This window comes from Tauraco erythrolophus, chromosome 6 (assembly GCF_009769465.1).
Source record: "Tauraco erythrolophus isolate bTauEry1 chromosome 6, bTauEry1.pri, whole genome shotgun sequence".
NCBI lineage: Eukaryota > Metazoa > Chordata > Aves > Musophagiformes > Musophagidae > Tauraco > Tauraco erythrolophus.
Genome location: NC_141470.1, coordinates 46,331,364 through 46,354,134, shown reverse-complemented (window position 1 = coordinate 46,354,134; position 22,771 = coordinate 46,331,364). Strand labels below are relative to the sequence as shown.

The 22,771-nt window shown below is 36.9% G+C and overlaps 1 protein-coding gene across 1 annotated transcript in view; it reads right to left on the bottom strand.

Annotated features, from left to right (window-relative positions):
• Positions 1-2,190: 2,190 nt before the first annotated feature.
• MIA2 (MIA SH3 domain ER export factor 2) overlaps positions 2,191-22,771 on the bottom strand; it is a 40,151-nt gene continuing 19,570 nt past the window's right edge. Inside the window, 17 exon segments of the mRNA XM_086612650.1 lie at positions 2,191-2,759; positions 3,620-3,727; positions 3,730-3,844; positions 4,247-4,323; positions 6,110-6,241; positions 7,653-7,805; positions 9,729-9,860; positions 10,222-10,304; positions 11,235-11,302; positions 12,257-12,292; positions 12,627-12,687; positions 13,927-14,028; positions 15,908-16,046; positions 17,334-17,424; positions 17,624-17,670; positions 18,533-18,656; positions 19,236-19,358. Of these exon segments, the coding sequence (XP_086468776.1) occupies positions 2,605-2,759; positions 3,620-3,727; positions 3,730-3,844; positions 4,247-4,323; positions 6,110-6,241; positions 7,653-7,805; positions 9,729-9,860; positions 10,222-10,304; positions 11,235-11,302; positions 12,257-12,292; positions 12,627-12,687; positions 13,927-14,028; positions 15,908-16,046; positions 17,334-17,424; positions 17,624-17,670; positions 18,533-18,656; positions 19,236-19,358 (1,746 nt within the window). The 3' untranslated portion in view covers positions 2,191-2,604.

Below are 22,771 nucleotides of genomic sequence, written 5' to 3'. Positions count from 1 at the left end.
AAATACATCTGGGGGTTACTACACCCTGCAGAGTTTGTTTTTAAATTTCTTGTCTGCAAATAAAATTTTGGGCTATTACTGGGAAAAAAAAAATGTCTGAAATTATTCCATTCTCTGTGGGATGATCTAATCTGTGCTTGTCCTACATTATCTTAGTCCAGCTAACTTTTGCTTTGCCTGCAGCTTCCAATATCTTTGTGGGCATAGAGTAGATGGTTTTGGCGGAGGAAGAATTGTTTTTTTTGTGGACAGTTAACTTAGTTACAAGCTAGAACAAATACTTCACCCACACAGAGAAAATACTGTATTCATTCAGAAAATATAGTTACATTCATAAGTAGTTTGCAATCCTTAAGGTGAGCTGGAAAAAAAAAAAAGGCTTCTTATGGTGGCAGTGTTATCAAACTACAGACCTCTGCGATCCACTGGTTCTGTGCACAGGGGCAAGTTGATAGTTGGCAGTTCTGGTTGTTCCTGGGACCGATATCAAGGGCAACAGTAAAACTGAATAGTTCCTTTTAGAATCCTGGTGACGTATTTCAGGCAAACTTAGAGCCTTTAGAAAGCAACTAATTGGTTAAAAATGATGCAACAGCTGAATTAAGCTAATTAGTAGTTAAAACAATTTAACATGGATGATGCTTTAAAATGTCTGTTGTCAAATCTGTTCTTGAATAGCTCAAGTACAAAGGTTTCTCTAAAGGCCTTTGAGGACTAAAGTAGAAAGGAGAATAAAGAAATGGCAGGAATGAGCCATGGACGAGTTCTGCAGCTGAAATAAGCCTGTGCAGAAATAATGGTAGGAGCGGGAGTTCTGAGCTGCGAAAAGAAAAAGCTCACTTGGCAGGCTCGACCTAAGCAATTACAAAAAAAGTGGGCTGGAGATTTTTTTTTTATAACATCTAATTATGGGGTGTGGTGGCTGCACTTATATTAAAGGCTGAAACTGTGTTTTTTGTGTGTGTGCACAGAGAACAGGGAAGCGGCAGCTGAACTACCAGCTGCTACGGCAAGTGGAGGCTTTGCTAAAAAGAGCTTCCTTCTTTCCCTGTCTTAAATGGTCCCTTACCAAATCACTTCATCGTGACTAATGATGGACCAATTAATGGTTGGACTCAATGATCTTGAGGGTCTCTTCCAACCAGACGATTCTATGACTAAGTACATGGGTTTCAAGTTGAAGCTAAACTGACAGAAGAGCCAACAGCTTCTAGCAGAAGCCCTTAGACTGTACAAGTCAGTAAAAACGCAGGTGGGCTCTGTCCAGCTCCAGCTACCCGGGCTGCAGGTAAGTGTGCTGTGCCTGGTGGGAGGGCCATTACCACCAGGGGAGAAGCAAACAGTAACCTCGCTGTTGTGAAGAGGTGGAGGAGGCAACACACCAAATGCTTTTATAGGCAAAAAATTATTAATGCTATTAGTTTGTTGCTTCTTTCTTCTGTTTTTTTAATTCTGCTTTCTTGTGAAGCCTAGCACTCACTACAAAATGCGTATGGGCACAATTCACGTCTAAAATTTATGTTTGTTTTTTTTAAATGTTTGCCACAGCAGCACGTTTTGACCACTTCTGTTGCTTTTTTTCGCTAAGCATATTGGGTATGCTTGCTTCTCTGCTTGTTCTAGACAAATTCATTCTACCTTGCCTTGAAGTTTTAATTATCTGTACTATGTGTTAGGATGAGCATGCTTATAGATCTTGCCCCATCTTTTGTGGCCACTTTGCTGACAAATCTCAAGTGCTCTCCGAAGTCAGAGTTGAAGGAATTGGGAAGTAGTGTTTTTTGTCCCACCCAGCTTCTCAAATGCCAGTGTTAAAACCTGAAGACTCATAAACTGAATTCATGTTGGGACAGTAAAAAAACCCTGATACTAGTTCGCTGCAGACACACATCTCCAAAGGCAAGGGTCGGGTGGTGCTGAAGCACCACATAGCTATGCCTCCTTCCTCCCATGTCATAAAAAAACCCACATACACTTTTTCAGTAAAACACTACCCTACACTTACCAGTTCTGAAGAATGATGGGGGAGTTGCTCTACGTTTCTGCTTCCCCTTCCCTCCCACTGTACTGATAGGACAAGTGCCACCTTGTAAAGCTTTGACAGCTGAAAGCTTACCTACGAAGTTATTAACAGAGTATGTATGTAGAAGGGAACATACTTCTACGGAACCATGTTAACAGTGACATTGCTTCCGTTTTCCGTAGACTTTTATTAACTATTTCAATTGGTTTTCACATTCTATTCATAAAGCAGCAAGCATCACTTTTGGCATGCAGAGAGATTCCCTGTACAGCTAAACAAGGACAAAGCAGTTGGACTTTAAATCATGTGACCCATATTTTAAATTTTATACACCTCTGAAGAGATTACTCAAGTTAGAAATACTTAATTTAAAATGACTATTGTACAATGGAAATCACTTATTCACAATATTCATAGTTATTTCATTCTTTATTTACAAAGTACTATCCTGAGAAATTTCTATTAAGCTTCAATTTGAGCGAAGTAGTTTATGTATACCTAAGTAACAACAGTTACTTAATGTAAGGAAAAATGCCATTAGAGCACTACAGAAATGGCTCCGCATGTTGCTCAAACGACTGTCAAGTCTCCTGCTGTGGTTCTGGTGGTTCTACAGCTGATGGATTTGACTGAGGTGGCTCAACTCTATTTTCAAGAGGTGGTGGTGGTGGTGGTAAAAGTCCGGGTCGTTGAGGTGGATAGTGAGGATAAGATCTCATTGGAAATGGATTTCTTACTGTGAGAGAACCAGAGTAGTCCAGTTAGCATCAATCACAACAGTGAACACACACCCGCTCCTTCTACCCCACATATCTTACTGCTCAGCAATGGCCTACCGACATGTAGAAGTCACCAAGTAGGCCTAGGCTAAGTGTTATGCCCCAAAGAGACAAAGCAGCTAGGAAGGAGGAGGACACAACCATCACTATTCTCAGGAGTTACCTGTCACAGGTCACAGCAGCAGCCACTGGTCGGTGTCTGCTAATGGGCTGCTGCTGCTGCCACCATCACCTCTGCTCTGATGCAGCGGCCCTTGGAGGTCACACATGACAGATACTTTGGAAGATAACCATTTAATTCTCCACAGGTTCATCAGAGACAGCAAGAGGCAGAAGCAGCCCTTCAGTCTGACACTTACATCTTGCTCCACTAACCCAAACTCCAAGGAAAAACAATTAACAATTAATTATGTCCCAAATGCATGCTTTTGTATGGACACTAGCATACCTCAAAACTAAAGGATGAAACTTTACGATTCATATATGATGCAACATCATAGGAGGAAAAGGATTAGGGTAAGCATCTACTTGCTTTCCTACCCTAAAAAGGAACCCTTTAAATGCTGAACAGTATGTGTATATGTATTTTCCAGCCAAAGCTAGCACTCGTAAAAACATTATCGATATGAGTAACCGTGATGAAGAAAGAGTACAATGCAATTAACCTTCAAAAGAGATAATCCCAGTTAGCTGAACTGAGAAGCAGTACGTGCAAATAAAGATTTTCAGTGCTCACCCAGTGTGGTAACTCACTCGCTACCCGCACAAAGCACTCATGTTCATCAACTTGAAGTAAATGCTGGCAAAAGGTACGTACTTGGCAGTGGAGGGCGTGGAAGCCCCAAGTCTCGTACTGGAAAACATTCACGTGGTCCATACATGCCAGCAGGAGGAGGGGGAGGAAAAGGAGGTCCTCGTCTCATGAAGGTGGTCTAGGATCCCCAGGCATCAACGGAGGTCTGACTGGAGGGAAAGGTGGGGGAGCAAAACCTGAACTGATGGCTTCACTTTCAGATGCCAGCGACTGATCAGGTAGTGAGTTCTGCAACACAATGAAAACATGGAAGTTAGCTTAGGGAAAGGCGTAAGGAGAGGGAACCTCTCCAATCCCATCAGGCCCACTCAGATGTAGGCTGTCACATTAGCTAACAGCTAGTTCCAACTCTGCATTAGCTACGGCATAATCCTGAGCGAGGCTATCTATGTGCACTGCCCATCAGCTTGACCAGTTTCATCTTCTGGGTTACCACTGGTTTTCAGCAGGGTTTATATTAGTCATATAACAAAATTAATCCACAGTAAGTGCTGTGATAGAAGAATACAGAGAATTTTATAGTTTGGACTGTACAGTGCAATGTAACTTGACCAACATACTACAGACACATTTTCCGAAATATTTTGCAGAAAATTAAGGTTTCTTTAAAGTTTCTATGTAGCTACTTACACTAAGGTTAGAATGGTCTTTCATCCCATTTCCACTTGGTTCTGTTCGTGGGCTATTTTCTGAAGATGTTTGTCCATCTGCATGCAAACGTCAAACAAGTTACTCAGTGCTGACCTCCTTCTCTCCACTGATTTCAATTTTTCTGAAATCAGGATATATAGGCAAGGAAAAAAAGTACTGCCATACCAAGCAACTGCTCTGCAGACAACCAAGGAACACAAAGATATGCTTCAGTATTTTCTCCAACTTCTGTACAAGTTGTACATGAATTATAAGGATGTAGCTTTTAGTTTTGTTTTTTTTTTTTTTGGTTGGTTGGTTTGTGGCTTGTTGGGGTTTTTTTTAGCCATTACAAGTGCATTTTTCTAGCGATACATTTTAACATCACTGTGGCAGTTCCATTTTTCCACTCCCTTCTGCTAATACTTTATTTCTTTGGTAAGTCCCCACTGCAAAGTTGGAGCCTGGATTTCAATACTGTGAGACATGTTGCTGCTCTGAAGTCAGATGGTGTGCTGGATGGCTTTTGACTTTTTACTTGTTGGAGGCTTTTTTGCTCTTTTCACAAATACTCACCCAAGTCTAGTGAAATTATATGCCTCTAAAAAGCAACTTTCACATATGCTTAATGACCTGCTCAACGCTGGCAGCAAGGTTATGCAAACCTTCGATTCCATTAAGCGGGTTTTGAACTGCCCAAGAACTGAATACAGCTTTTTAAATTCTTTTTAGTTGTTGCTTGCCAGAAGCTGAAGAAAAGGGTAAAAATGGATGCAACAAATGAGTGCAAAGACAGTGCACCTCTCCTGTACTTCAGTCAGCATCCAGGTGCTAGAAGAAAGACCTCAGTGGAACACAGAGTATTAGCAGAAGTGAAACACAGAGAGGATTGGGAAAAGGGGAGGAAGGTGAGCGGCTGTACAGGAACAGAATTGTCTTGCAGTAGAGAACCGCTCCCTATAAAACCTGAACCTTCAACCTGAACCAGAATTCAGCATTCCCAGTTCTCACATTATGACACCAAGTAACAAAGGTTTTCTCTCCTATCGCCAGAAATGGGGCAACAAAGATGGAAACTTACTACTAATTGTATGAGTAACTGAATACAGGGTGGCCAAGTTTCTGGTTTGAGTTTAATGGCTTCAGCCTAGCTGATCAATCAGACACACGTGACTTACCAGGCATTAAATAAGGATGAAAACTGCTTAATAAGTATTAAGGCTTTAAGCTCGTAACTATTTCAGTGATAAGGTTTAAGTCACCAAAACTAAAATGACTTTTGCCAAGTATCACAAACTAGAATTTACATAACTGGCCGATTTAAAACAAACAGTACCTGGGTCAGTGAAATGTGTGATTAAGTTGGGGGCAACTGCACTGCGAACTACAAAAAGTTGCAAGTAAACAGTATGAAGGAGGAGACCTCAGCACCTTCTAGTTCAGTACGCAAAGCCAGTGGATATCTGAAAATTTTGCTGTTATTCTTTCAATCTTACTGACTCTAACTCTTTCTAACTTTACCAAATGTGGCATGGAAATGCAAGAAAAGGTTTGTAACATTTTAATGTTGTGGCGAGCCTCATGGGAGGGCTCAAGGCCAATCGTGAATAGTTAGCATACAGAGCAGTGAAGGTGGACAAAAAAGAAGAAAAACCTCATTTACTGAATCCCATCCACCCGACAGAAAAGATTGCTATTGTTGATAACAGGGAAAGACTGCATCAAGGGTAGCAAGTGTTAAAATGTTTTTACACAATGGAACATCAGGTCTGTGGTAGCTATAAAGCTGTCCTCTTCCCATGGACATATAGTCAATCTATACTGAGATTCTCCATTTGACAGTACTGTGGAAGCAACTCCCACCTGTTTTATCAAAAGACTGCGCATTGTAAGATCGTAGTTCTGCTGGTCCAGAAAGCCTTCCAGTATTTGGAGGATTAGGGAAAAGTCTTTCTTGTCTTCGAGGAGGAAGAACTGGATCAGTGTAAGGCTCACCTAACATTGAAAAAAAAAAAAAAAGAAAAAAAATATCACAAAATGGGTCAGTGAAGATTTATTCCCCCCATTCCATGTAATTTTAGACCAGCAAAATTCTCTGGATATCTTATGCTCTTGCAAATATCCAAAGTGACTATTAATCAGGGTGAGCAAACGAATCTTAAAAAACCCCGAACATAGGAATCCCATTAAGCGTGTACTACAGTTTATGTTTCTAAGGAGCTGCAAAACAGTAAGTTCACTGGTTATGGGCTTAACATACAGTAGAATTTTTAAAGTTACAATTGCCTAAATTCTAAACAGTGGGGCCTTGAAACAAAGGCTTACCATAGCAATGAAGGGCAAAGGCAAAATAAGGTACTATAGTTTTAAGCCGTTCTTAGGCAAGAGTGGTTTTCTGTTACGTTTCACAGTGTTGTGATGTGTTTACACCAACTTCCTTGCATCAGATCTATCAATCAATCACGCAGCTACGAGACAAACTGTATCAGTCAGATCCAAGCGCACAGATGGGGTAAGAACACAGCTCAGGTCAAGGAAACAAGACTACCTCTCTGCAGTATCCTGTCAATAGACCAGGTTTGGTAAATGAGAAACTGCATCCTGAGTGGACTTTGAGTTTTATAATCAGGCTTTCATACAGATGTGTAGCAACTACAGTATTGCTTGCTGCACCTGATAATTGAGGTATTTTAGTCTGTGCATTTTATCCAATTGTCAAAATTTTTGTAACTTGTAGCGTTTTTCCTTCTTTATTACAGGTATACAGGAAGGTTGTCCTTCCCCCTGCATTGTTTACTTGACAAGTATTAGAACCCTCTTTGATTCATCTCTGTCGTCTTTGAGTGATAGCATGAAATGCAGATTAGCTGAAGAAGTGGGTCAAGACTGATTTTGTTGTTGTTAATTATCAAAGAGGCAGTATCAACATGAAAATACATACTGAACAGGATGACTGTACCACAGTACTCCTGTACTATTAATATAAATGCTTTTTTGAAAAGCATAGTGTTTTTCAACACTAGCTACCTTTTCTTTATTTATTTATTTATTCATGGCTAATGTGCCATTAAAATTTTTTACTTTCTCAGATCTTTTATGAATTATCCAGCTCAGACAGGTCTCTTGGTGCACTAAACAAACTCCCAGTAAAATGATGAAACTGAACAGTTGATTGTATACTGCCAGTACCAACATATATTTAAGAGATAGCACAGAAGAAATGCAAGTGGACTGGACCATTCAAGAAAAGGAAAAAACTACTATTAAAAAAACCTTTCCAGTGCAGTTGCACATGCAGTTCCAAGAAATCATTTCATATTTTTAAGCAAAAAATACTTCAATATATACACTGCAAGTCAGTAACTCCACTTTTCCATAGATACAGTAGCTGAGCAGATTTTTATACCTGGTGGATGCAGAATTATCCTGCGTTCTCTGTCCCAAGGAGGAGACAGGGATCCTGTATCTGATGGTGGTCTGTGGGGATCAGTTAATCTATCAGAACTCAGCTCTCCTCTTTTGTTACCAGCTTCATACATGGCTGTTGGTCCTCTGGATCCTAATCAAAGAAATCACATAGCTATTTACTCAGGTATTTCAAATCTTCTATTAAGGCTTTCTTCATTAAGTCTGTAAATAGCAAAATAAATCACGGAATGCCAACACTGTCTAGATATGAGAGGCACATGGCTCCACAGTACTCTCCAGCTGTTTGCTGATGACCAGTTATGTTTACTAGAAGCGTTTAAAAACGTTTGTTTGGAATGAAAAAGTCTTAGTTCAACAAGAGTGCAATCTAGAGTATCTGCAATTTTTTTTTTTTTAATAATCATTTTAAGAGTTTCAGTTCATTTAAATTAGAGAAAATAATGCTCTCACAGTAAGTCTTCTCAGTGCTAAAAAACCTGCTGCTAATCAAACTAAAAATTAGCACACTGAAAGTTAATACTCTCATCATAAGAAAACATTCACATGATATCCGACACTCTTCTGGTTCTGTCTAATGCTTTATTTAAAAAAAAAAAAAAAAAGAAAAGAGAAGAGAAGACCAGGTCAACACATAACCAAGAGCAAGAGAAACTGTAACAATGAGTGATTTTAGGTTGCAAACTTCCTTTAAAATAGATTTGGTCTGAAAAATGACAGAAATACTGAATTCTGGTATTGTTCTCTAATTCTCTGTCCTAAAATTCAACCTAAAATTTGAAGCCATTTCGTGTCTTGTGCAACGTGAGATGAGCACTATAATTGCTCTGTAGCTGGCATTACTTAAGCACATCATTTCTTTAATCTGCCCAAGTTACATTAGTGCTCCATTGTGAAATGGGCAGTAGTTACACCTTTGCATAGTCTCCTTCCTTGCTAATACTGCATCCTGAAATCCAGTTTTCACTCTTCGTCACCAGCAACAGCTGAGCTACAATTTAAAGATACATTGGACAGCTCAGTTTCATTACTTTCTCTATACAAATAAATTGTCAAGAATGATTTTGCTTGTGTGTATATTACAGTCGAACGTCCAATCTCAAGCTTTTCTGACTTAGAAAATGAACCAGCTTTCATATGCACCTGGACATACTTTCTATAAAGGATTAAAGTAAATAAATAGTCCATGCTGGTCTTTTAAGAATCAATTCTGATTATTGAAATCCTTATAAAAGAGACATTCAGACACTTTTCCATGAAATACGTACAAGTTTCAACAGATGTAACAGTAGTAGTAAATTAAATAGTAGCTTCTTTATTACCTGTAAAAGATGCTGAACTCCACTCTAGCATTTATCTACACTATTTCTACCAACATCAAAAATATGAAGGAACAGTGTTTTTCTTCCCTTACAACCCACGACACCACAGCTTGCTTTCACCTACTTCTCAATCTCTGAATTTTACTCCTTACACACAACCTTCCCAGTCCCTTTTATCACTAGGGAAGAAACTATCTCCATGTGTAACGACTGCCTCAAATTTAGAAGAAAGGGAGGAAAACAATTTATTGAATCAGTAACTTTCTAATATCATGACACCCAGTAAAACTGTCTCATGTTTTTGACAACACAGGTACTCTCTCCTTCTCTCATTGACTGTAGCCCAATGAGATGGAAGTGGCAGTATTCTTTCTTCAGAAAGCTAATCAACTCGTTTACTTTAAAATCGTAAGTTTATTTCAGCAGAACTCTACTTGTCCAAGAAATAAAACAAGACTGACTAAGTTTGGCTTTTCACTTTTCCCAATCAATGCTTCTAATGCAAATCCACTGCTGAACCTACTAGTAACAAGTAAATTTTCCACTGTACTGTTACATATTAGACAGCTTTAGAAGCAAATTGAAAAACAGGAAGAGATTGTCCAATTAACTGTTTATATTGAATTGGTTGTTTTAATACTTTTTGTCACCAGCAAGAGGAAAAGGTGTGACAGGTTTACAGTAGAGGAGAGAGAAATCCAGAACAGATACATTTTCAAGTTTAAGAATTGTACCTCTTCCTCCTCCTCCACCTGGAAGCATAGGTGAAAGCCTTAAAGGACCCTCCAATAAAGTTGGAGGGGAAAGAAAAGCTCTTGTTTCAGATGAAGGCCGGCCCATTGGTGAGGGTCCATATGGGGAATGCTCTGGAACAGTTAAAACAAAATACTCAAGTTCACAATATTTAGTTTAGCAAACTGTATTCAGTAATTAACTCCCCAGGTGAAGTTTAAAACTAAACTCTGTAAGTGAAATGAAAATTTTGCTCTAATTACCATGTATGTCATATTCTCAGTCTACTCTCATTGATACTACAAACACTCTCAGTTTCAATAAAATACTGAACAGGACCTAGAATCACTTATGACCCAATTATTTTTTTAAATGACTGTTATTTGTACATACACATGGCCAAGACAGTTTTCAAACAATTACATATGTGTGGTCTCAGGAAACAAAATCATAAACCAAAACAATTAGGTTCTGTTTTACAATTCAATACTGTACCTCTGCCAAATGGTCTAACTGGAACATCAAGAGCATAAGCATCTTCTTCTAAAAGGTCAAGTTTAAATTCTGCTTCGGTTAATCTGCAAATAAACAACAAAAGTAGTGAATAACCAAGAAGTACAAAAGTTTTACTGGACTGCATCATTTACTGCTAGGCTTTCTACTTACAGGGTTAATGAACTGAGGTATTTTATTTGCTAAACAAAAAGGCAAAGGATGTCACAGAACTCTGAACTTTGAATTCCTGAAAGTATTTCTCTATGCTGCTGCATTTAAACTGTAATTCAGGAGTTGAAGTGGCATGTTGGATGTCACAAGTCCTAACATAACCTTATTCTTATGAGTCCTCTAAATTGCATTCCAAGTATTAGTGAACTTCACAAATAAAGGTTCCTCCCAACCACTACCACCTGATCTGTTAGCTCAGTATTAACTTCTGGAGATAAGCTGTAAAATCATTAGGTAACCATGACATCTGGATGATACATGCTTCTTTAAAACAACCAACCAACCCACTCCCCAAAACCTTTGAGTTCTAGTACTGCATTCTGCTTCCTTCCTGAAATACTTCAATACTTCACATAGTTCTTAAGTTCTTACTTTCTTGCATGTTATCATTATTGGAATGCTCATATGGCTCCCTTTCTTTCAGAACTCCAGTGGAACACTGTGCTCTCTCTGCCCTGTTTGGGCCACATTTGATTAACACAGGTCTAGAAAACACCAAATTATATAAATTCTAAACATATTCACATATCATAGAATCATAGAATGGTTAGGGTTGGAAGGGACCTCAAAGATCATCTAGTTCCAATCCCCCTGCCATGGGCAGGGACACCCTCCACTACACCAGGTTGCCCAAAGCCTCATCCAACCTGGCCTTGAACACCTCCAGGGATGGGGCATCTACAACTTCTCTGGGCAACCTGTTCCAGTGCCTCACCACCCTCTGAGTGAAAAATCAAATATCAAACTGCATTTGTTTAGAATTAGATCAGGACTGCACTTACTTTTGTCTGTTATGTGCATTTTCTTTTTTTATATCATTGAGGTGTCTTTCAGCTGCTCGGGCTGTCAGCTTTGGGGAGGGAAAAATATCAGATGCTTAGATATTGCTATTTATGAATTAAACACTTCATAAACGTGACAGGTCCTAGATTCAATACGTTTTTTTTTTCCTATCTAAAATGTGTGGACTGTATTTTCACAAGATGTGACTTGTGTATAAAGCATATGAAACGGAGCCTCACGTATGTCATTAAATGACATTAGAAGCTCTAGCACTCAGAATTTTGAGGAATGATATGGCTTCCCTGCAGGTTCTTAAAACTGCAGAAATTAAATTCTCTGGCTATAGCTGCTTTGAAGCACCTACAGAATATCTACAAGATTTAAAGTCTCATATTTTATATAAGAAATCTTATTTTAAAATCATATAGTTAAAAGCTGTAAAATTATGACCACTAAGTGCCATCGCTTTTAAGAGGACTCTATCTTATACAGACCGCTCTGTGAAACTGAAAAATGTATTAGTCAGGAGATATTTTAAAGTTTTCTGTTTGGAAAAAAAGGTAAAAATGGATTTTGTAGCAACGTTCTTAGGAAGCTGTCAATGGAACATACTGTTCTCACAGGACATAATGTCTTCTATTAGCAGATAAAAGGACTGAATTACATCCAGGGAAAATATTAAAATGGCATTGAAACAAGGCCAAAAGCTTTTATTATTAGCAAAACGTCACACATGTTAAACGACAACATGTTATTCCAGCAGATTTATTGCTACAGCAAATAGTACTGTAATATCATTCTCTGGTGCTCATAGGTATCTGGCTTAATTATTCCAACTATTTTATATGATAAAAGTATGCTTAACATGCTTTTGTATATTTCTGCAAGAAATCTGTATGTTTAAAGGTGACAGGTTAATTTTGATTTTCTGTTCTCAATAAGAAACAAAAAAGTGACAAAGCAAGCTATTCAAGGCATGGAAGATACACAAAGTTCAGAATATTCAGTATTTGGAACTTACCCAATTATCATGAGCTTTTTTCTCATGTGAAGTAATCTGTGAAAGAGAGATTCATTACATCATTATTCATCTAAAAAAGAAAACTGAAGACTGAGTATACGCTCTTATTTGTAAACTTAATGGTGTTGGTAATTTATAACAAGACATCTAAACTTAAAATTTCACTTTTTAATAAAGTTATCTGGTGATCTCTGCTATGAAACTGTGTCAGTCAAAACCAGGTAGCATAAAGGGGGGTGGGGGGAAGGCAAAAAAATCACCCAACAAAACCAAGCCAAATACAGTATCACAGCCTAGCTGAAAGTGGTATTTCAGTTGCAAGAACATTCCTCCTACTTGGACTGGATGGTAAGTAACACAAGGCACATACCTGATTCTGGTAAGAACGAATGGTTCTTTCTAGCTCTTCTTCAAGGTCTTTTGCTCGCTGTCTGTAACAAAATTACACTGTAAATGACATTGTAACAAAACATGGAGGAAAGCAATCTTAAATACAGTATCAGTGAAAATTCTAGGCCCTAGATTAGCACAAACAGGGATGTAAAAAAAGAACAGAATCAAAAAACTCAGCATCTCCCCAACTTTTCAGTGGGCTGCGATATGTTTCCAATATAACGGATCTCCCTCCACATGTGCTCTAACAGCCAGCCTCATCCAGCTCAGCAAATGCACCAACGTGGCTGGAGCATCATGCTGTCACAGGCTATCACAGTCAGTCCTGAGGGACAGTCACCTGCACTAAAGTTATTTCAAGACCACAGAAAGTATGATGTCACCTTTGCTGCCAGCTGCTCTGTGCACATACTCTCTAGGTCCTACACTCTCTCAGCAGGTGGCCCAAAGACACATTCGCTGTTTAGTTACACTCCATGTGCAATATTAATATTCTCTTTAAAATCAGAATGTGAACTTTGTAGACATCTTAAGTAAATCAAGAAGAGTGAATTCTGTCTTCCTGTATGAATACTGAAGAACATCTATCTACAAGAACTTCACATTCTAGTGAAAGAATTACTCTAATTAACTCTTCAGGAAGCACTGTTCATCAGTATCGTTCAGTTAAGAGTCACCACTCCCATAAACGTTTAAGATGGGAAAATATACCTTACAGATTGAAGAATTATTATGCCATAGTTTGAGAAACCACAGAAACAAACCAGAGGTACACAGTTGGTGAAACACAAAACAGAGCAAAGCAGTTAAAGAACAACTACAGAAAATATTCCCACATCACAGCGTTTTAGTAAACAGTACTATTTGATAAGCTTAGAGATACAAAAATACTCTATATAACATAAATACATTAGGATCCACAGGAAAACTGAACATTGCATTTATTTCACAGCATTCTCTTAACTTTGTATTTTTATCTCTGTCAAGCAAAGGGAACCAGATTAGAGATCCACTTCTACCATTCCATTAAAGCTGACATGTCAATACAATTAGCATTCTAATGGAAAAACAATTGCTAGTTGCTAATGATCTACTCAAATTTTTTAACAAAGAAAAAAATACATACTTCCTTAGTATGTATTCTTACACACAAACACACATACAAACAACAAAGAAACAGAAGAAAATATATTCACTTCTGCTGGTGTTTTTATTAATTCTCTACTGCCTTTTGTTCACTTTGGAACAAGTGATTACAGCAACAAAAAACTGCATACCTGTAGCTGTTTAGCTCTTCAGCAGCATGATTAATTTTTTCATCTACCTTAGAAAGCTTTTCTTCCTTCTGTAGGCGTTCTCTCTCTTCTACTGTCAGCTTCCTTTAAGAAAATTCAAAAGCTACGGTTAATTCTGTTTCAAGTCAACAATTTTGTAGTTGGTCTGTCAAAAAAAACTCCAATTATTTAGATATGATGAATACATGGCATTTATCCAGATAAAGAGTTTTACAGGCAACATATGAAATCGCATAAATAGCACTAGTTTGTATTCATATTGGTTTATTAAGTTCATTAACTGTTCTACATAAACCAATTGGATTACCACTATTCCCAAAAGGAATCTGGAAGACAATCTATATTCCCAAAGAATATTTCCATTTGCAGTGGTGGGAAGCAGCCACAAGTCGAATCAAACAAACTAAAACCCAAACTACAGTAACTTTCAGTGATCTGTTCTGGTACTTTTTTACACTTGAAAGTAATTTTCTGGAGAAGAAAAAGATGGTTATTAGTTATTAAAAAAAAATTCTTTTCAGGTCCTTCTCTTTCTATGCCTTATCGGTCACTACAAAAAAGAAAACCCATACTTCAGACAACAGGTTATGCACAAGGTAATTCTGCAGAACACACAGGTACTACTGCTGCGTAACAGCTCTCGATGGATAAATGGGGCACTTCCCTGTAAAGAGCAGTCCTTAGCACTCAAACTAAATCATTGATCTTTTGAATGTGATTTAAACTTCTTTTCTACTCATCTTCATTTCCCACTTTCCTATTTCTCGTTTGAATGCACCTAGCTTTTTAAAAGATGCCTTGTTAATACTAATAGCCTCTTTTATTCTGCTGTCTCATCATGGCAGCTTCTCCCCCTCCTTTTAGTCTTTTCTAAAAGCTTTGATAAGCAGCACGCATTCGCAGAGCTTCAGAAATATCACGCACGCAGTCTGCAAACACTTTTCCTTTTTGACTGCCCATCATAGCTTTTTTTGATAAGTTCCTTCCCGCTCTGCCCTGCCGGCATTTTTAAAAATCAAATGTTAATGTAGTGGATTTCCAGGTTTTGTTGTGTCTACAAAGATATCAAATATCTATGTAAATATATACACTACAGAGCAAATTACTGAAAATAATACGTCAGAAAGGTCCTGCATACTGCTCAGTACAGCATCAAGACTTGTGCTGCTTCTCTTGCTGCCTTCAAGATTACATCTGCTCCTTGAAGAAATAATTTCAGGCTAGGAAAACTGTAGTTTTACCATCATGCTCTAAAATGACGCCCCCTGCTCGCTCCACACACACACTTCTGTAGGTTACTACATGCTCCATCCCATCCTAATCAACTGTATTTCTAGTCCTTTACACAATTTCTGATTTCAATCGGAAAGTCATAATCTCTATCATCCTGACTATGAGGCAGATAGCACAGTCCTCATATTCTCTGTCTCGCAGAGGAAAGCATGATTCACAGAAGTTCTATGTTGCTTACTGATAATAGTTAGCTTGCCTATGTTTTAACTCTAAGCTTAGTTTTACATAGAGCATTACTCTTCTGATGGCCTTACTAGCTCTCTATCTGTATAGAATATACATCACAGTTAAAGCAGCTACTGATTATCTTTCAGCAACTTTGACAGCCATATTACATCATATCTTAGTAAAAAAAATTAAAAAAAAAAAAATCAAGCTTTCCGACTTTACCTACCTTATTTCATAGATTAAAAATTTATTACTTCTTGTTTTATCTTCACTTCTGTATTTGCTTGTGGAAGTACAAATTAGGAATGCCTAAAATAATATACCACTACTTTCATGGAAACAATTTCTATAAAATTAATGTGATCACAAATGCACATGAAGGTGTAACAGAACAGAGTCTTCACAATTCAGAACACTCTGGAAAGCAGTATTCAAATTTTCAAATCAAAGAGTTACAGTCAAATCAAACAGTAAACATTGGATATAAAAAGAGGAACAGCACCTGTGCAGTTTCATTTCATTTTCTTGATAAAGCTCAGTCATTACTTTAAGTTTCTGCTGAAGCTTTTGAACTTCGTTTTCCAAATGCTCATTTTCAGACTGCACGGAAGCTTGCTGACTTCGAAGGTTTTCTATACGTTCTGTCAAATTTAGAGATAATTATACTGGGACAACATACAATTTACAAAATTAAAATATTTGCAATATTTTAGTATATATAACGTCTCTAAAAGCCTTTGATTCTCTGTTGATTTAATAATTTAAGCAATAATATGTTAATATTATTAATAAAAAAAATTTAAAAATTATACATCTTGAGAAATAGTATTGCTCCTTTTGATGGGAAATCAGCAACTACATTCTCTATCTGCCAAAAAGTGCAGCTCTGAGTGCAATATCTAGCCTTTGCTCCGAATTGTACAGCTTCTTTGAAAACAATGCTGTTTTGTAATTCACAATGTAAATTTTCATTTAGGGCTCTTATTAATGTAATTATTCTACTAAAGGAGTAAAATCGGTACCATCATACACTCTTGCAGATTTACCCACATGAGGTCTTGCTGAGTAGCCTGAAGGGATAACTCAGATTTGACAAACTACATTTCCAATTTAAAAATCGGTCACCTTTCTTTTCCTACGTACTACTCTTACTTCAAGAGACATAGAAAGCTTCAAGTAACTTTGTATATCTCTGTGGAACAGAGTTACAATCAATTTGGAAAACACACTAGCACAGAGTCAGTTTAAAGGACTACCAAAAACTAAAATCCACAGTTTTACTGAGCAAATAAACAAAGCACAGTCATTCAAATGTGATGGCTACTCTGCCGGCCGTCATCTATGAAAGCGATGGCTAATTACAGGCTTCAATCAAACTAAAGTGGCAGTGTTTTCATTTCCTAAGGTTTAATTCATTGTGTCCTACAGAACAAAGAGGGGGTAAAAAGAGCAAGATGCTTTTAGGTTCAATTCTCTAAATGCAGTATTTTTGATTTTAAAAAGTATCGAGCTTTCATCCATTACAAACTAATTACAATTAAGCTATCATTTTAATAGATGGTTTTAAAATTTATATTAAAACTTCATTGTTTCATGCCCAGAAATTACGTAAAGAAGGTATCATATATTTAAAATACATGGGCAAAGTGATGTTAACAAGATTCTATAACTTAAAAGTTATAGAATGCTCCAACAGAGTGCAACAAAATTTGCAAATGGTGCTTTAGCAATTGCAATTGCTTTACCTCTAAAATGAAATACTTAAAACAGCTAAGCAACTTAATCTCAAACAGGCATTTTAAAAATCAAGTAGAGCTATTAATGTAAACTTAATTCAGTTTTTACTGGAAGTAATACTTACAGCCTGTAACATCATTTTACAAAACCAGCATCTTACTAATCTTAAAGGCAAAATAACATTTAATTACCTGTAAGTTCTCCTTTAGCTTTATTTTCATCAGACAGTTTTGAATACATTTGATCTCTTTCTGTTTCCAGGGTCTTTAAACAAGCATTTAACTATAATCAAAATTTGAAAAAAATGAGCATTTTAAGATTACCAGAAACTGTCAGCATGTAAAAATATCTAATTAAACATTAAAAGATCCCGAACTTTGGGATACTGATATCTATATGCAATTAAACTTACCATAAAAATTGCATATATAGTCCCTCTAAATCATCCCCTACCATCCACAAGTTTCTTAAAATCACATACCTTTGCAGCATATATCAATTTCTTCACAGTTCGTTTTTGCTGATCATCTGATTGACAGAATAGAATAATACATCACATAAAAAGCACAAAAGCATTTGTGACAGAGCTTACTACTATTATTTTATTTTGGTTTTAGAAAAAAAGCAATCCCCAACATACCATGATAGGCACGGCATCTTTGGAGGACAAAGGAAAAAAACAAAACAAACAAAAAAAACCACCAAAACAAACCACAAGAACAGGGGGAAGGGAGGGGACATGCCTATATTCTAGTGCTTTGTTTGCCAATCAGTCAGACTTTGCTGATGTTAAAAATGAGATACTAACTACACACTGTAAGATTTACTGAGATGTGCCCTACGGTGTAATCAGCACTAGCATAAAAAGAAGCTGCAGCAAGAAGGATGAAGAAAGGCTCTACTGTGCTGTTGTCCTGACGGCACCCACATCTACACCCATCTGATCCCAGTGCTACCATACTGCCTCCAACACCTGCTTAAGGACAAGGAAACAGAAATTAGGTTCGAAGGACCTACAGCGCTACTTCTGGGAGGAACTTCAAGAAGAAATGAAACCAAGGATTCCATCTAAAAATGTTTGGGAATCACTGCTTAATACTACCAAAGGCAAAAGTCATCCTGCAAGAGACTGAGTACCAAGTCTTTACATTGCTCTATGGTAATATGTATGTGCTAGCTATATTCACACTATCCTAACTAGTAGCATAGGTTGTTATTGCAGAGGTGTCCAAGCATCAGTTAACTGTCCAACATTAATAACATGCGTTGAGTTTTGAAAATCTAACTTCTACAAAGCTAAACTTTCAACTTTCCTGGAAGTTTGTTGGTTCTGTATTTCTGAAACATCAATTAAATTAATATTTAAGATGGGAAGCAATACAAACCATACCTAAGTGCTCTCCATTCTCTGTTTCACCCTTTATATCCGTGTCCCAGTGATTATCTTCAGTGTCATCATCTTCTCTTATTGCTGAACTCCAGTCTTTCATCTTCAGTAAGTATTGTGTCAGTGACTAAGAAAAAGCCCACATAAAAAAGCCAGTAAAATAAATACAAGCAATGAGAATGTAGTTACCATTACAATTACTTTTTCAGGATTTCTGTCCTTTAATTAGTTGCCTTAGTAGATTAAGTGATCCCCATATACTGGATTCTAGATCTCCAATATTACTCTATTAAAATACATACCTGCAGGTCAACAGGTGTGCCCTTGTGAAGACTTTTCCGATAGCCAAGCATGAATGCTATTAGCAGGGCTTTGTATATAAGGCACACACATGCAAGAATACATTCCCAACTCCCACACTACAAATTAAAAAAAAAAAAAAAAAAATACAAAAACTCTATCAGAACTAAAAGAGTTTTTGCTTATTTAACGTGCTGGCTTCCAAGGCTATCAGACTGCTCCACTGTGCTGCTAAGCAACCTTTTTTGCTTAGCAGGAAACAAGACATTAGAGGATGGAGACAGCAAACAAAACCCCAAACAGCTTAATGCATATTAAGACAAGGAAAGGTTGTTAGACTTTCTTGGAACTCAATGATTAGCATCAGTCTGAATAATCTTATTCAATGCTAGCTGTCACAATTTACCTTGACTTGACTCTCTTTACTTTTCAATACTTCTTCTAAATCTGCTTTAGATGACTCAAACATTTTCGTTTGCTCGTTTACTTCACTAAATCGTTCACTCCATCCTTCAGCTTCTTGTAAAAGCTAAAAAGGGAAATAGCAGATTAGTGTGATTGTCTATTACAACCAAGAATCAAGGATGAGCAGTACTTGAGCCTGTTATGTATATTATCTATACATAAGCAGAATTTCAACCTCTCATCCATCAGTAAGAATTAACAGTGATAGACTACAAGACAGTTAAACCTCGAGAGTTGAAAAATAAGACTTCTACATTACTGTCCAGTTGCTTTAGCTGCAATAGCTCTACATTGTAATTAGTAGTTAGGATATTTTTAAATATTTATAAGAACAGTTCAGTTAATATTCCACTCAGTTTAAAAAGCCTTATGTGACAATAGCAATGGATATAAAATAGTGACAATTTGTGTAACAGTTACCACCACTGGCAAATGGAAGGAGAGGGAACATTCACTCCCCAATCTGCACATACACTTCTGAAACTGTACCTCTGTCTTTTCAACCTAGAAGAGGTTTCAGTGAGGTAAGGGAAACCCACAAGCTCTTTAGACAGCTATTTAAATTCACGTGGACTTGCAGAACTGTATTATTTCTCCTCTTCTCCTCCATGCATCTTAAAAGTAATTTTTAAATTTTATTTTCAGAAAGCTTCCCTGTCAGTTAATGAAAGTCACAGCAACTGTATGTAATCAACACCTACTAGGATGTATCTCTGATTATCTGTGGCTAACTAAAGAGACAGGTAGATTCCAAGGTTACATTTTACAGACATCCCCTAGTAAAATCTCATTTCACAAAAATACTTTACAGCAGTAAGGGGATTAGTACACTTAAGCACCAGTTTGTTAAAATAACCACTGCAACATATTAACTAATTAAACCATGCCTCCATAGTCTGAGAATGAAATTGAACCGATGCAAACTTCTGTTAAGAAAAAACATGCAGTACAAAAACATGGGATCTAGTACAAAAATTTGTCTTAAAGAGTCTGTCAAAAGAATATTGCGTAAAGTTGCATAATAGGCAACCAGTTTAAAAGCAGTGGATGTACAGAAAGGAATAACTAGGTTGAACGACAAGACCATAACAGCCAGTTAAACTAAAAATAAAACCAGAAAATGGTAGTTAAACAGGGGAACTGCCATGCAAATAGATAAGCAAGCCTGAACATTACTTATTAAAGATAAACCAGAAGGCATAAAACAAAAGGTATGTGACTAGAATTGGATGAACCCCACTTGGCACACAAATGAACCTTTCAAGCAGTAAAAGCCATGTATGAAATTGCAGCATCATGCAAACTACTTATTACTGATAAAACAAAAATACTGTTTATGCTAATACTGCTCAGAAGACATACACAGACAACTACTTTTATCATCAAATGTCATCCTCAAAGGGAAGCTAAACTTTAAGAGATTCCTTCTTCGTGAAGCCAAAGAGAAAATAAATTGACATGACTTTATACACCTCTAAGAATTACAACAAAGAGAAATAGCAAGGATTTGCAATAAGCTGAAGCAATATATATTTCTAATGTTCCTGCAAAAAACGAAGCACAGAAAGTTTGGAGTTAATTAACAGTTCCCTTGTTCAAACTAAAAGGCCCAATCCTCTCTCTGACACATCATAAATCCAAGACAGCCCATCTGGTACAATGTTTCAGCTATGATGTGCCAGAAGATTATGACCCGTTAGTGTAAACGGACAGAGGAAGAAAGCAGTCTAGCTTCTCTGAACAAAGAACACCTTTGTTACCTTTTGAGCATAAGTGAAATTCCATCTTTAAAAAAAAAAGTAAGAAAGAAAAATAAAAAAGGGATATGGATATTCTAATATAACAAACTCACTCACAATGCTTGCAACAACTTCATAAAAGACAATACAAATAAGCAAGACAGGTACTTTCTCTTCTTTCCTTATCAATTTCCATCGACTCTTACCAGATTATTTATGTACTAAAAAGCACAGCAAAATACAATATACACAAACGTTCTAAAATTACTAAAAACTAGTGTAGTAATTCATCCTAAATAATGTGGTTAAGAACTACTATATCCAGGTTATTCTATCTGGAAGGAATGAAAAAAAACCCTTACTTTATCTAGGAACCTGGCAAATTAAGTAATCCTAGGAGTTGTTTTGACTGACTTTTTACATGGTTTTGCTTGATATAAATGATTGCCTATAAAATGCAGAGTAATTGTCAGCATTTAGTATTATCTTACTCTAAGCACTATTTTTTGCTAGAAGGAAAGAAAAAGAAGATTCTTTGCACACACATGCACTTGGATTATTTCTGTTGGAACCCAACAAGTTACCAGAGGGGGAAAAAAAAAATCCCTATTAAAACTTTGTGTACTGCTTCTCAAAATTTATTACATAAGTGACTGTCACATTTGAAATAAAGCACCAAGACCAGACCTTTCTTCCTCATAGAAATGAACAAAAAGGATCTATAGATTAGACGAAAAAGATTCTTGAAAAGAAAATTATTCTCAAGAAACTTCATCTCACAGTGGTAACACCCAGATCTACTGTTTCTCCACTTGCAGCATCTAATAAAATCACCTTCATTTTTTTTCCAGTCACAAACATGTACTCTTTCTAAAATTAGAGAAAAATACGATGTTTTACTGTTAATAGAGTTGTGCAGAACTGTAATACTCGTCCTGCTGAAAGTTCTCTATTTCCAGTAACCCTTTTTTTTCCCTGAATCAGTAAGTCTGATATGCACACTGTTTCGACAGAGAGGAATAAAGCACTCCCCAGCTTTTTATGAGAATGCTAAAAACCAACAGGCCTGTACTTTGACTCCCCCTTCCCACAAGGTATCTATCAGTTACTGTTCAGATAACAAGGAGATCATCAGTCAGGAAAAGAAGTACATATCTATTAAAAAAATCCAACCAACCACACAATCCCAAAACTACCCAAAAACCGAAAACATTCCATGGAACATTTAATGTTCAGAGAGAATATCTTTTTGTTAGAAAAAAAAATAAAATAATTTCATTGGAAAAATCAGTTATTATTGCACAGAACACATATTGCATATGCTGAATACTTCAAAATAATCAGCATTCTTTGGGATCTGGCTATGACACTGAGGAAAATAAACAGCTAAAATCTGAGAAGTAACAGTTTTCTGTCCCTTCTTATTACTTACCTGACTTTCCATAAATTCATCCATAGTGGTACTACAGTTCAGTTTTTTACCTGCCTTTTGCATGCTCTGCAATTTCTTAATTTCTTTTGTTTTCTGGATCAAGTATAAGCATTTTCTCTCTGCCTCTAAAGAAGATCCTACCTGTGGACTTGCTCAAATCTTTCTGCTTTCCTCCAGGACTCAGCAAAAATTCTTATTAATCTTACATTATCATATGCTCATTTTCTCACTGAACTCTATGCATGTTTCCCCACAAACTCTAATTACTAAATTTCTTTTAAAACAGGACTACTTCAGACAAAGTGA